The sequence below is a fragment of the Heterodontus francisci genome, chromosome 10, assembly GCF_036365525.1.
Source record: "Heterodontus francisci isolate sHetFra1 chromosome 10, sHetFra1.hap1, whole genome shotgun sequence".
NCBI classification, from domain to species: Eukaryota; Metazoa; Chordata; class Chondrichthyes; order Heterodontiformes; family Heterodontidae; genus Heterodontus; species Heterodontus francisci.
The window spans coordinates 101,503,147-101,518,671 of record NC_090380.1 but is presented as its reverse complement, the minus strand read 5'-3'; the positions used below and the strand labels follow the sequence as shown (position 1 = coordinate 101,518,671).

General features: G+C 44.8%; 1 protein-coding gene across 3 annotated transcripts in view; it reads right to left on the bottom strand.

Annotated features, from left to right (window-relative positions):
* erg (ETS transcription factor ERG) overlaps positions 1 to 15,525 on the bottom strand; it is a 276,398-nt gene that overhangs the window by 134,756 nt on the left and 126,117 nt on the right. For all 3 annotated transcript variants that reach the window (XM_068041173.1, XM_068041175.1, XM_068041177.1), the window contains one exon: positions 11,663 to 11,765. In XM_068041173.1, coding sequence (XP_067897274.1) covers positions 11,663 to 11,719 — 57 coding nt within the window. In that variant the 5' untranslated portion in view covers positions 11,720 to 11,765. The remainder of the gene's footprint in view (positions 1 to 11,662; positions 11,766 to 15,525) is intronic.

The window sequence follows — 15,525 nt, the reverse complement described above, 5'->3', positions numbered from 1 at the left end:
TACATTTTAAACCATTCTCCTGGCTCCTCTCATTCACTTTAGAGGTGGGATCTCGGTTTTTTTTTTAAACTGGGTTTTGATTGGCTTAATACTGGTATTAAAGGTAGAATTTCAGCCAATCAAAAGTGCTGACACTGAGTGACATATGGATGTGAAAAGACCAATTTCTGTTGAGTATTTGCACATCAAACTGTAAAGAGATTTTCAAACAAGTTAACTTCTTTCTGGCTGCAAAGGATTATGGAAAGTATCCATTTCTATATGATTTTTAATACTTATGTAGCTATGTCTCTGAAACGAACATGATGAGGTATATGTACAGAAGGAGATTGTTGAGCTTCAGATATGGAAATATATGTCAGGCGGGCATATGCAGGTATTCAAAGAACTGGAATAAACCGATCATATCGGTCTGTTAGGAGGGGTGATTGCAATAGGTTTAGGTAGAAAATGCTTTTTAATATCTATTCACTCAACAAAGTGTAGTTCACTGTGTTAAGTTAGACATTCTACTGTTACCTTGAAATAATATAGAGTCATGGAGTTTAACAGCGCAGAAACAGGCCCTTCGGCCCAACGCACCTGCACTGACCATCAAGCACCCATCCAATCTAATCCCATTTTCCCGCACTTGGCCCGAAATCTTGTATGCTATGGCGTTTCATCTAAATACTTCTTAAATGTTGTGAGGATTCCTGCCTCTACCACCCCTTCAGGCAGTGTGTTCCAGATTCCAACCACCCTCTGGGTGAAATTTTTTTTCCTTAAATCCCCTCTAAACCTCCTGTCCCTTACCTTAAATCTATGCCCCCTGGTTATTGACCCCTCCACTAAGGGAAAAAGTTCCTTCCTATCTATCCTATCAATGCCCCTCATAATTTTGTATACCTCAATCAGGTCCCCCCTCAGCCTTCTCCGCTCCAAGGAAAACAACCCTAGCCTTTTCAGTCTCTCTTCATAACTGAAATGCTCCAGCCCAAGCAACATCCTGGTGAATCTCCTCTGCACCCTCTCCATTGCAATCACATCCTTCCTATAGTGTGGTGACCAGAACTGGACACAGTACTCCAGCTGTGGCCTAACTAGCGTTTTATACAGCTCCATCATAACCTCCCTGCTCTTATAATCTATGCCTCGGCTAATAAAGGCAAGTATCCCGTATGCCTTCCTAACCACCTTATCTACTGTGCTGTTGCCTTCAGTGATCTATGGACAAACACCTCAAGGTCCCTCTGACTTTCTGTACTCCCTAGAGTCCTACCATCCATTGTATATTCCCTTGCCTTGTTAGTCCTCCCAAAATGCATCACCTCACACTTCTCAGGATTAAATTCCATTTGCCACTGCTCCACCCATCTTACCAGCCCATCTCTATCGTCCTGTAATCTAAGGCTTTCCTCCTCACTATTTACGACACCACCGATTTTCGTGTCATCTGCGAACTTACTGATCATACTTCTTATATTCACATCTAAATCATTAATGTACACTACAAACAGTAAGGGTCCCGGCACCGATCCCTGCGGTACACCACTGGTCACAGGCCTCCATTCGCAAAAACAACCCTCAACCATCACCTTCTGCCTCCTTCCACAAAGCCAATTTTGGATCCAGTTTGCCAAATTACCCTGGATCCCACGGGCTCTTACCTTCTCAACCAATCTCCCATGCGGGTCCTTATCATCCTTGCTGGGAAGTTTGCTAGTGCTGTTGGGGGGGATTTAAATTAATTTGGCAGGGGGATGGGATACAGAGTGGAAGAATATGGACCAGACAGGTTTGGCAACTCTGGTTGGACATATTCCTGGAGGTTTCATCACATGACCGGCTGTCTGCAACCATCCCGCCCCCACACTCTCACCATTGGTCACCCAACATGTTTATTCTCACGGTACAACATCCTCCACACCAATCGGAAACTGAATAGTCGTGTCCGAAGGAATTTTATCCTTGTGGCGGAGAAACCAACGCCGAGATCTCTGCATCACCTCTTCTATGGAAGGCCCGCTGAATTTAGTGCCAATAAGGCACTTAACTGGACAGTCGCAGGCCTTCCACAGGATCATGGACCCCAGCGCCAGAAGGCCCGCCCTTGCAGAGCTGCTGGCCAATCAGAGGCCAGCAGCTGCAGTGCCACCGCAGAAGTGGTGGCTGCTGCTGCAAGTGCACCTATCACAGACCCAGGAGCATCACTGGAACCAGGCCTCAGGTAGGTCAGGGCAGGAGGGGTCTCACAGGGTGGGGGTTGTGGGGGAGGGGACGGAAGGGGGGTTGGCAGCAAAGGCAGGTAGGGTGACCCTCAGTGGGCCCCCCACCTCCCGATGCCAGGTCCCTCGTTCAGGCACTGTGCCTTTTAACGTATTCCCCAACCCCACCCCTGGAGCCAGGAAGCAGCTTGCACAGTCTTCCGTACTGTGATTCCTGTGCAGTGATGGGGCCACCCGCCACACAGCTAATTGTGGCTGCGATGGGAAGAGGCCCTTATTTGAATGTTAATTGCCCAGCTAAGGGCCTCAATTGGTGGCGGGGCGGAAAGGGCATTCACAGGCCTTCCCACCCTGGACTAAATTTTGGTAGAGGCGGGAACCCCATCCGTCACCATCCTACCCAATTTTATTCTCTCCCCGTCTGCAAACCTGCTGTAGGGGAGAGCATAAAATTACCCCCTTCATCACCTGATTGGATGATTCTTGACTGTCACTCAAACAACGTTTCTTCCCATGTCCAAAGCTTTTCTAACTCTTAAATGAAAATGCTCAAAGGAAAATTTAAAAATCCAATTTTTTTATTTTCCCTATAATTTTTATTTTCTGTTGCGTTGCTCGCAACAGTGTCCTGGAGATGAATCTTTAATTCCTGATGACTCCAGGGCAATCTTAGAGGGTTGGAAACTCTAATACCTGATAACTCCCAGTCTTTCAGTGTACAAAGAACAAAGAACCACCAGAAGATATGAGTACCTCTACCTTCCATGTCTGGGCACCCTAAGTACATTTGTGAAGATTTCCCACTTAGTATATATTTCTATGAAAATCATAAACTCAGTTTCAGTAGTAAGTGCAAACAGAGAAATTCTTATCCCCACTGCATGTATGTGGGACTCAACAGAAGAGCCAAAGTTATAGTCATTAGCAAATATTTAGAATAATGGTGTAAAGTGATTAAATTGGTTTGGATGTGAGTATTCTAAGTATAGGTATGGCTCATATCAGGGATGTGGAAACGTTAGGTTCACAAAGTGATGAGTCATGGCTAACTTGTTTAATTGCGTGAAGCGTTGGAGAAGAGTTTCCTGAGTTTATCTTGAATTTTTCTAATGTTTTTTTTTAATCTTCTCCAGGAATTAACATCACTGGTGGTTGGGTAGGGGGATGTGTGAGTCTACTTTTTCCAGTGAATGGTGTAACTGATCTTTCTCTTTTGTATATTTGTAATAATTACTGTAAACTCAAAGTTGTTATCAAGATATATTTGGCAGTAAAAATATTAATATATTCATTACTTTCTAAATACTGAACTTTCTATTCTCTTTCTCCTAAAATTCTGTACCTATGGTTTTTACGAACATACATACAAACATACGAATTAGGAGCAGGAGTAGGCCACTCGGCCCTTCGAGCCTGCTCCGCCATTCAATAAGTTCATGGCTGAACTGATTACTCCACATTTCCATCTACCCCCAATAACCTTTCACCCCCCCCCCCCCTTGCTTATCAAGTATCTATCTATCTCTGCCTTAAACATATTCAAAGACTCAGTATGTCTTTTCCTAGTATGTCTTTCCATTTTGTTCTTAACAACTTCCCCACACCCCCCCAATCTTAACCTTTTCTTTGCCTTCTCGGGTTTAGTGTGTGGGTACAATCCCACATATTATGAATATTTGGGGACCTTGGATTCCACACTGAGGCCCAAAGGGAATAAAAAGAAATAAGGGAATAAGTGGTCTCACAATGCTTTAGCGTTCTAGTGTGCTACGCCACTATGTGGTACTACATAGGCTTGCACCCAGGATTTTCTTGGATTGAGCCTGCAACCTTGATGAGACAGGTAGATAGTTTCTCATTAAAAGAACATAAGTAGAGCTTTCACATTTTCAGGACATCTCAAAATACTTCAGTCAATTAACTACATTTGAAGTATAGGGCAAAATCTTAACTGCCGAGGGCAAGCGGGTCTGGGTATGGGTGGGGAATTAAAATCTCCTAAAAGTGACATCGGGTTGGGAGCTTGTCATCGTAGAGTCATTTATAGCACAGAAGGAGGCTATTCAGCCCATCAAGTTCATGCCAGCTCTCTACAGAGCTATCCAGTCAGTCCCACTCCCGCCCTCCTCTGGGTCTTACCTGGGTGAGTTTGCAGGCGAGCGGGAAACCCCCTTGGAGCTGTCGGGAAAGTCATTGTAATGTGCAAATAGGTAATTAACTCCTGTTTTAGCCAAGCATTCTAGCTTTACCAGCCAGCCAGTCTATTTCCCGAGCTGTCTGCAACTCGCCAGGGTCACTGAAGCAAGGCTGGGAAGCACTTTGATGTGTGAAACTGAAGAGCTCCAGTCCAGATGAAAAGCTGCTGCTCACAACACTTCCTTCCTTGCTTGGCAGGTGATTGTCAACTTCTTGGAAGTCAGTTCATCTGTCTTAGACTTCAGTCACCTTGATCTGCACCTCCCTGCTGTCAGCCTTCGCTGCTGCATGGGAGCAGCTTAAGCAGCTCCAGCTTGGACCTCCAATGAGGAACAAGAGCAGCTGCAACACCAACACTGACTGTCAAAGAGCCAAGGCAAAGCCCATGTCTTTGACAGATGGGCTCCGAACCATCTACAAGCTGCATGCAGATCAGCTGAAATAACATTCCACCCATAGTCACTGTTATTATCTAGGCAAATGTTTCAACTAACTAGTACAAAGCAAGATCCCACAAATAAGAGAAATGAGTTAATTTTTTTTTTAAATGAACGAGGGGACCCTGGACAAATGAACTTCCTATTTTCCTTTGAATAGTGTCAAGAGATCTTTCACATCCATCTGAGCAGACAGAAGGGGCCTCGGCCTAACATTTTAACAGAAAGGTGGCAGCTCCAACAATTCAGCAGTCTGTCAGTACTGTACTGAGGTGTTAGTCTAGAATATGTGCTCAGGTACTGGAGTAGGGCTTGATCCCCTGACTTTCTGACAGCAAGTAGTCAAAACAACCAAAGTCATCCCAACCCAGTCTTGCACATCTAAGCTGGGTTTTTACCTAGGCAATGGGATCTCGACGTGTAGAAAAAGCGACACCGAGCACTCCACGTCGCCTCTTCTGTGGGAGGCAGGCCAAATCTAGTGCCAAGTAGGCACATGAGTGGACAGCAGCGGGCCTTCCACAGGATCAGGGACCCCGTTGATTGAAGTTCCGCCCTTTGAAAGCTGCAGGCCAGAGACCGCCAGCTCTTTAACTGAGCAGCGCCACCGCGGAGGGGCTGGCTGCTGCCAGTGAAGCACCCACCGAGTCCCAGGAGCATCGCTGGACCCAGGCCACCCAGGTATGTCAGGGTGGGAGAGTTCTGATGGGCTGCGGTTTGCGGGGAGGGAGGTGTAGGAGGTGGTTGGTAGCAAAGGCAGGGAGGTGGCTCTCAGCACTAAGTGCCTTTTAACAAGGGACCCCACCACCAACCTCCCCCACCCCACCCCCGCCCGGAGCCAGGAAGCCGTCTGCACGGTTTATTCTGCCGTGCTTCCTGTGTGGTGACAGGCCTAACTGCTGCACGGTTAATTGCGGCAATGGAGGGATGAGGCCCTTAATTCGGCATTAATTACCCAGTTAAGGGCTTCGATTGGCAGCGGGACGGGAAGGCCGTTCACAGGCCTTCCCGCCCCAGTCTTCATTTTGGCGGAGGTGGGAAGAGAGACCACATGACACATAAGGAGAGACCACATAACACATTGTTTATAAAAAATGGGCAATTGGAAAAATTATGTTACTGTAGTAAAAAGTATAAATAAACAATAGCTTGCATTAATATATTTTATGAAACAACTTTGACATAATAAATGTACTGAGGGACTTCACAGAGATGAATTGGATAGTGAGTAATGTTAGAAGAGTTACCAGAATTAACAAAAATCCAGCTGTAAGAAGTTGTTTCTGAGGAGGTTTTTGGAAGCAGAGAGGTGATGACACTATTGGTAGGAGTGACAATTGCACAGTCCTTGAGAAGATAAAGTCACATTTTCACGCTGAGGACACCCTCCAGCATGTGATGTGGCACTATTGCCCTGCTAAATGAGATAGATTCAGATCTAGGAGCTCAAAACTGGACATCCGTGGGCCATCAGCAGCAGCAGAATTGTATTCAACCACAATTTGTAACCTCATGGCCCGGCATATACCCCATTCTACCATTACCATCAAGCCGTGGGACCAACCCTGAATGAGGAGTGCAGGAGAGCATGCCAGGAGCAGCACCAGATGTACCTGAAAATGAGGTGCCATCTTGGTGAAGCTACAACACAGGAATACATGCATGCTAAACAGTGGAAGCATCGTGCTATAGGGAGAGCCAAGTGATCTAAAAGCAGCCGATCAGATCAAAGCTCTGCAGTCTTGTCTCATCCAGTCGTGAATGGTGGTGGACAATTAAACAACTAACAGGAGGAGGTGGCTCCATGAATATCCCCATCCTCAATGGTCGTGGAGGCCAGCATGTGAGTGTAAAAGACAAGGCTGAAGTGTTGGCAACCATCCTCAGCCAGAAGTGCTGAGTGGATGATCCCTCTTGGCCTCCTCCTTAGGACCCCACCATCACAGCAGCCAGTCTTCAGCCAATTCAGTTTGCTCCATATGATATCAAGAAATGGTTGAATGCACTGGATACATCAAAGGCTATGGGCCCCGACAACATCTTGGCTGTAGTGCTGAAGACCTGTGCTCCTGAACTAGCCATGCCTCAAGCCGAACTTTCCTGTACAGCTATCATACCAGCATTTTCTCAACAAAGTAGAAAGCTGCCCACAAATGTTCTGTCCACAAAAAGCAGGATAAATCCAATCCAGCCAATTACTGGCCCATCAGTCTGCACTCAAACATCAGTAAAGTGATGGAAAGTGTCATTGACAGTGCTATTCAGCAGCACTTTCTCACGAATAATATGCTTACCAATGCTCATTTTGGGTTCTTGGCTCCAAACCTCATTACAAGGGTAGCAGACGCATGGGAACACCACCATCTGCAAGTTTCCCTTCATCATCACTGGGTCAAAATCCTGGAACACCCTTCCTAACAGCACTGCGGGTGTACCTACATCCCATAGACAGCAGCAGTTCAAGAAGGTGACTCACCACCTTCTCAAGAGCAATTAGGGATGAGCAATAAATGCTAGCCTAGCCAGTGACGCCCATTTCCCATGAATGAACAAAAAAAGTAGAGAGGCAAAGGGACTTGGGGAAGGAGCAGGACCAGTACTGTTGAAGGCTCTATAATATAATGTGGACACTTTAATGCATAACAAATTATAAGATGCTGAAAAGAGAAGCTGGGTGGAGCTGTCCTTTCACCTCTGGTGCCTATGTTTGAATCCAAGTTAAACTGATGGATGAAACATCTGACAGTTGTAAGAATCTTACATGAAATGTGTTTAGGCAGTTTCCACCCAGTTCCTGATGGGCACAGGTCCACAGCTCAAAACTAACGTAAATAGGCATATTTCTATCTTATTTATTAAGGTAATAATGATGGGGATGTTCCCCTGAGATTAGTGTTATAACCAGGTGAGAAAGAGGTCTAGGGGGTTCCCTTTCAACCTTCACCTGATCTTACTGTAACAGGGTTTTGTTTTAAGCAGTGTTTTAGCTCCCCATTGGTGAATCCTTGTTCACCACGTTCCAATTATAAGGCAAAGAAATGAGCACAAACAGGCTTTCTTAGGTTTAAAGAAGAAAGGTGAAATTTATTAAAACTTAAACTCTAATTTGGTTAACGCCTACGGATACACTCTGCGCCCCACGCTAGCATGTGTACACAATACACACATGCTAATAGGGACAGAAAAGAGCAGAAGAAAAATTAAGTGAAAACATTTGAAGCAATCTCTGAAGAGGGTTTTTTGTTACTGTGCTTCAAGCTCACTGTAGAGTCCTCGATTGTAGGTAGTCTTGCTTTTTGTTGGGGCTCAGTATTCTCCTTAAACCTTGTTCAAGGTAGGAGACTTTTCTCTCTTTGGGTTCCCGTGTCTTCAATGGGTCTTGGAGTTCCATGAGAAAGAGAGGGAGCAGGCAGGAGAGGCTACGGCAAGCCAGCCACGAGAGATCTTTTTAGTCCAGGAGCAAACAGCTTTCTGCCAGTTCAAAACTCTGTGGCAAGTTCAAATTCAAAAAACTCAGGTTGCCCAGCAGGTTGGTCATGTGACTAGGGTGTGTGACCACGTCCATTTGTGTATTCGGCCATCTTAGCAGTCAACCTGTAATGCGGGCTCCTCCACCCTCAACATCTGGTAATCCATTGTGGATTAAATTGGAGCAGGAACTGGTTCATTTGTTCCAACACTGTCTGCTAGCATGCAAAAAATATCTTTCCAGCCAGGGGCTTGGCAACTCCTTGTAATAGGCCTTCTTTTCTTCCCAGCAACAATTTTAAAATTTAATGTCCATGTGGCGAAATATATGTGCCTCATTCTTGGCAGGTGGGGGCCTGCATGACATTAAGGCTAAGGACAATTGGGGAAAATTCCCTCTATGCGTTGGCTGTAGCAACATCAGAAACATATTCATGAAGAGGAAAGCTATCTCTATTGTTGCAGCAGTGCTAAAAGGGAACTAACGTGTCCCTAATTTGTACCATACAATGCTGACACTTCTAAGGGTGACATCAGTTGTGATGCATGGGATCATATCCCTTCTCCCACCATCAACACCTCTCAAATTGAGCGTGGAAGATAAAAAAAAAATACATTTCAGATATCTGCCATATTTTCTGATGGCATTTTTGGAATGCAACTATTAATCTGTTTATTTTAGTTCATCAAGTCTGTGTTAATATTCTTCTCCACATGAGCTACCTATTCTAATCCCATTCTGATGCTCCCTTCTCACACCTTTTAATATTCCTCCTTTCCACTAACTAGCTAATTCCTTTTTAAAGAATTTATTGACTTTTGTCCATCTTCTAACCAACTCTGCATAAAATATATTTTTAAAATTTTCCTGATTAATGCTTTTTGTGATTATTTTAAATTTGTGCCTTCGCATTACCTTCTTCCCAACCAGGGGAAAAAATGTATCTTTTTTTTTCGAGTCATAGAGAGATACAGCACTGAAACAGGCCCTTCGGCCCACTGAGTCTGTGCCAACCAACAACCACCCATTTATACTAATCCTACATCAATCCCATATTCCCTACCACATCCCCACTGTTTTCCGACCACCTACCTACACTAGGGGCAATTTACAACAGCCAATTTACCTATCAACTTGCAAGTCTTTGGCTGTGGAAGGAAACCGGAGCACCCGGCAGAAACCCACGTGGTCACAGGGAGAACTTGCAAACTTTGCACAGGCAGTACCCAGAACTGAACCCAGGTTGCTGGAGCTGTGAGGCTACAGTGCTAACCACTGCGCCACATTTACCCCTCATTAACTTCATGACCTCTAACACATCACTCTTAACATCCTCAGCTCTAGTGAAAAAAGACCACTCTTCATGACTGTAAACCCCTCATTCCAGATAACATTCTCGTGAAACTACATAACACCTTTTCCAAAGCTTTTATGTCTACTGCAACCTAAGATTATGCACACATTTGACTGCACCACCTTGTTTTTGTATTCTATGCTTGAAGATACAAAACAAGATTTCTGTTTGCCCTTCTTATGTGTCATTCCATTGCTCTGTCACCCATGATGACCTGACCATCTAGGTCTTTCTGCTCCTGTACACCATTTAAAATCCTATCATTCCAAGTATATTTCATTTTACTTACTTCAAAACGTATTACTCCACTGTTTTCCACATTGAACTGTAGCTGTCACCCAACATTTTTTATTCGTTCTTGGGATGTGAGCATCACTGGCAAGGCCAGAATTTGTTGCCCATCCTTAATTACCCTTGAGAAGCTCATCCAGCTAGCCTAACAATGACCTCCTGTAACCTTTCACACTCCTAGTCACAAAGTGGTCAATTTGCATATAACACCAAGCTAGGAACAGAACTGGAATTGGAGGAGGCAGCTCAGAATTTAGAGATTGATTCAGGGCCTCTGCTATTTCTTCTCAGCTTCCCTTGGGATCCTTGGGCTATGAACAATTATGGCCTGATGATTTGTCCACATTCAGTTTGAGTCACTTTTTAATTTCAAGTTCTCTTTGATAAAATGTTGTTCGATCCTGGGAAGTCCCTTGGGATGTTTTACTAGATTAAAGGTGCTATATAAATACAAGTTGTTGTTGTTTAATAAGAACCCACAATTCCAATATGCATTTCCTCTGTGAAAACTGAAGCAAAATGAAAGAGTAATACTGCTGATGTTGGAAATGTGAAATAAAAAAAGAAAAGTGCTGGAAACACTTAGCAGGTCAGACAGCACCTGTAGCAAGAGAAGCAGATGCTGTCTAGCCTGCTGAATGTTCCCACTATTTTCTGTTTTTATTGCTTATTTAGTACCTCACCCTCCACTACAAGCTTGGCCCCTTTACCTCTTACTGCCTCTACCCTTCCTTGACTATCCCTTAATACTAAAATAACTATCTAAGTCTTCTTACTGTCTTACTTGTTTATTTGGAATTTGCTGGTAGACATTTTCATCGCCCTATTTTCAGTTTTCCTATATTCCTTACATTTTCTATGTCTTTCTACTTCATTATTTGCCCCAGAAGAGGTCAATGGATCTTATTATTATTTTCAAATTTAATCCCCTTTTTCATCCATAGAACCCAACCTTCAGTTGACAGACCCTTTTACTTTCCTTACTGGAATATAATTATGATGACTTCAATGGAATAAAAAGAAAAATGTAAAATTGGTTGCTCATTTTCTGTGAGTCCATTTTGTGTGACTGGCAAAGACCAATTTCATCACCATTGGGCTGCATTGTACCAGTCCCTTGATGCAGTGGGTTGCAGCGGGGCTGCTAATCACACCTCACGCGCCTTCGGAAATCCAAACTGAGTTCCAAAGCGCGAACCTGGTGGGGAGAGGGGGAGAAATAATATTTTTAGGGAAGGAGGGGTGGGGGAGCGGGGAAAACCATTTTTATTGGCTCTGGGGATGGTGGGAAGGGGTTGAGAATCAAAGGGAACAAATTTTGGGGGGAAAGTTCGGGATATCAAAAGAAGTTTATTATGGGGGGAGAGGGCAATTTGTATATAAATTATCCATTGGGGATGTGGGAGATGGGATTTAAAGTTGAAATAAAATGTTATTGTTATTTCCCAGAAACTGGGACCTTTAAATATTGAAATGTTATTGAAGGTGTTGAAGCCCTTTAAAAATGGCGCTGGCGCCTGCCCGGTGGTGCCGACACCGTTACCGGGGGCTCAGCGGCGGCACTTCCGTGTCAGAAGGCCGCCAAGTTCCAAGCGCGCTGCCGCGGAGCGCAGCACGCTAATAAAATCCAACCCATTATCTTTTTTATATACACACACACGCACATTTAGTGCAGTGTTACTTTATATCTATCAAACTGGAGTCTGACCTGTTGTTGCCTTGTGGAAGGTGGGTTTTTTCCGACAGCAGGTGTCATGGTCAACATCGACAGCCTGGACTTTCCATTCAGTTGATGTGTGATGACGTCCTCACTGAAAGATTAAATTTGTGTTGACAGTCACTGAAAGATCATTGGGACTTTGATGCTCAACTTATTGCTGTGAAATAACACTGCTCCATTGGTTGCTTCTTTTTAGGTGGCAGAATATCATCGTTTGAACCAGGGGTCACACGAACAGGACTAGGGGTTAAAATCTCAAGTTATGTAAGGCCAGAACAGTAGTGGTTTTTTTTTTATCAGAGAATAGTGAACCTGTGTGATCTGCTAAATTCCTACAATATCTGTTTCTGGCTGAGAAGGAGATCACTTTATATAAAAAGTAGGTACGGTATGTCATTAATGAAGGCCAGAGTGGTTTCCTGAACTAGTTTTGATCACGTAAAAGGTCAGAGAGGAATTTTCCAGATGTTTTTCCCTAATTGGGTTTTTACCTGGTTGTTCATCTCTTCCTGGATGTTACATGGCTTATGGGGTGATGGGGTTTGTGTTATGATCAGGTGAGAAGGGGTTGAACGATTCCCCTCTTTTTCCTCTCCTTGTTTGATCACAACAGATTTATTTCTTTTTAAGTGGATGTACTTGCCAATGCAGTGAGTGTTTAACTGTTGATGCGCCATGATCATAAACGAGCCAATTGGACAGGTTTCTCATGTTTAACAATGAAAGAGTTTAACTTTTTTGTACTTAAACTGATCTAAGTAAAAATAATAAAATAGGCTCCAACTTACACACCCACACACACACAAATAGGTTACAGATTGGGGGATGAATAGTTTGGTCGAATTAGAGTCTACAGAAATAAAAGGGTTGTACAGTCTGTGGAAGTTGGTGACTTGGCTGGCTTCAGGCTGAATTCAGCGGTCCTGAGGCTTCCGGTTTGAAGAGATGGACGCTGATTCAGTGGTTCTCCGGGAGACGACAATGTGACTGAATTCCCTCAAGGGACCTCTCTGTTCTTTCCGGAAGGTTCTCTACTCTCAAATGCAGAGTTCACCCTGTTCCACCCCCCATTACACTACAAATGCAGAGCTCCCCCCTTCCCCACTTCAGCAGCATCAGCTTTCCCTGGAAAGTGAAGGCACATGAATGCCACCCGTCATTCTAAAGATCTGGAACTGCAGGTAAGATCGCTGTAAATTAGATTTTAATTAATGCAAACAGCAAATATAAATTTTCTATGTTGGATCCTGTCACAGAACAGCGGAGGGCCCACCACAGAGCTTCCATGCTGCCGGGAAGATCAGGCCCAGCAATCCCGGCGTCGGCCTCCGTGGCGGGCTGTTGCCATTCCGATCTTCCGGCACCCCCGCCACAGAGCCCGACATTAGGAGGAGAATAAAATCCAGCCCGAAATGTGAACATACAGGAGGATGTTCCACATAACCTACACAGACAGAAAGACTCATGAGGAGGTGCTGAAAATGGCTGGAGAAAAGAGGAAATTAGTGCATAACATCAAAGAGAGAAAGACACAATATTTCGGTCACATCATTTTCTTTATTCAGTCGTAGGATGTGGATGTTGCTGGCTAGGCCAGCATTTATTGCCCATCCCTAATTGCCCTCGAGAAGGTGGTAGTGAGCTGCTTTCTTGAAACGTTGCATTCCTTGGAGTGTAGGTACACCCACAGTGCTGTTAGGAAGGAAGTTCCAGGATTTTGACTCAATGACAGAGAAGGAATGGCGATCTAGTTCCAAGTCAGATGGTGCGCGGCTTGAAGGGGAACTCGCAGGTGATGGTGTTCCCATGCATTTGCTGCCCTGGTCCTTCTACGTGGTAGAAGTCGCAGGTCTGGAAGGTGCTGTTTAAGGAGCCTTGGTGCGTTGCTGCTGTGCATCTTGTAGATGGTACACACTGCTGCCACTGTGTATCGGTGGTGGGGGGAATGAATGTTGAAGGTGGCAGATGGGGTGCCAATTGAGCAGGCTGCTTTGTCCTGGATGGTGTTGAGCTTCTTGAGTTTTATTGGAGCTGCACCCATCCAGGCAAGTGGAGAGTATTCCATCACACTCCTGACTTGTGCCTTGTAGATGGTGGACAGGCATTGGCGAGACAGGAGGTGAGTTACTCGCTACAGAATTCCCAGCCTCTGACCTGCTCTTGTAACCACAGTGTTTATGTGACTGGTCCAGTTCAGTTTCTGGTCAATGGTAACTCGCAGGATGTTGATAGTGGGGGATTCAGCAATGGTAATGCCATTGAACATCAAGGGGAGATGGTTAGATTCTCTTTTGTTTGAGATGGTCATTGCGTGGCACTTGTGTGGCGCAAATGTTATTTGCCACTTATTAGCCTAAGCCTGGATGTTGTCCAGGTCTTGCTGCATCTGGACATGGGCTGCTTCAGTATCTGAGGAGTTATGAATGGTGCTGAACTTTGTGCAATCATCAACAAACATCCCCACTTCTGACTTTATGATGGAGGGAAGGTCATTGATGAAGCAGCTGAAGATGGTTGAGACTACCCTGAGGAACTCCCTTCATCACCGACGCACAGTCACAGCATCTACGTCATTTCTTGACTTGGAACTATATCACCGTTCCTTCACTGTAACTGGGTCAAAATCCTGGAACTCCCTCCCTAACAGCACAGTAGGGTGTACCTACTGCACATGGACTGCAGTGGTTCAAGAAGGCCTTCTCAAGGGCAAGTAGGGATGGGCAATAAATGGTTGCCTAGCCAGCGACGCCCACATCATATGAACCAATTAAAAAAAACTGCTGCTGTGATGTCCTGGGAGTGAGTTGATTGACCTCCAACAGCCACAACCATCTTCCTTTGTGCTACGTATGACTCCAACCAGTGGAGAATTTCCGCTCTTGATTCCCATTGATTCCAGTTTTGCTCGGGCTCCTTGATGCCATACTCGGTCAACTGCTGCCTTGATGTCAAGGGCAGTCACTCTCACCTCACCTCTTGAGTTCAGCTCTTTTCTCCATGTTTGGACCAAACTGTTTGTACAAATTCAAAAACCTTAGGTTGCCCAGCAGGTTAGTCATGTGACCAGCTGGTTTGACCATGTCCATTTGTTTATTTGGCCATCTTAGCAGTAACAACCTGGAATGCGATCTCCCCCACCTTCAACGTCTGGTGATCAAAAGTCCATTGTGGGTTGAATATGTCAGGGAATGGCTGCTTTGTCCTTCCAAATGCTATCTGTTAATATGAAAAATGTCTTTCCAGCCAAGATCTGGCAATTTTTTTTCAAGCGAGTCCTTTCTTCGCTCCAGTAACAGTTTAAAATCAATGTTCATGACAAAATTAATGTGCCTTATTCTTCAAGTGCTCATCCAAATATTTCTTAAATGTTGTGAGGATTCCTGCCTCTACCACCCCTTCAGGCAGTGTGTTCCAGATTCCAACCACCCTCTGGGTGGAAAAACATTTCCTCCATTCCCCTCTAAACCTTCTGCCCCTTACCTTAAATCTATGCCGCCTGGTTATTGACCCCTCCGCTAACGGAAAAAGTTCCGTCCTATCTATCCTATCAATGCCCCTCATAATTTTGTACACCTCAATCAGGTCCCCCCTCAGCCTTCTCTGCTCCAAGGAAAACAACCCCAGCCCATCCAGTCTCTCTTCATGACTGAAATGCTCCAGCCCAGGCAACATCCTGGTGAATCTCCTCTGTACCCTCTCCAGTGCTATCACATCCTTCTTATAGTGTGGAGACCAGAACTGTACACAGTACTCCAGCTGTGGCCTAACTAGCATTTTATACAGCTCTAACATAACCTCCCTGCTCTTATATTCTATGCCTTGGCTAATAAAGGCAGCATGGCCAATATGAA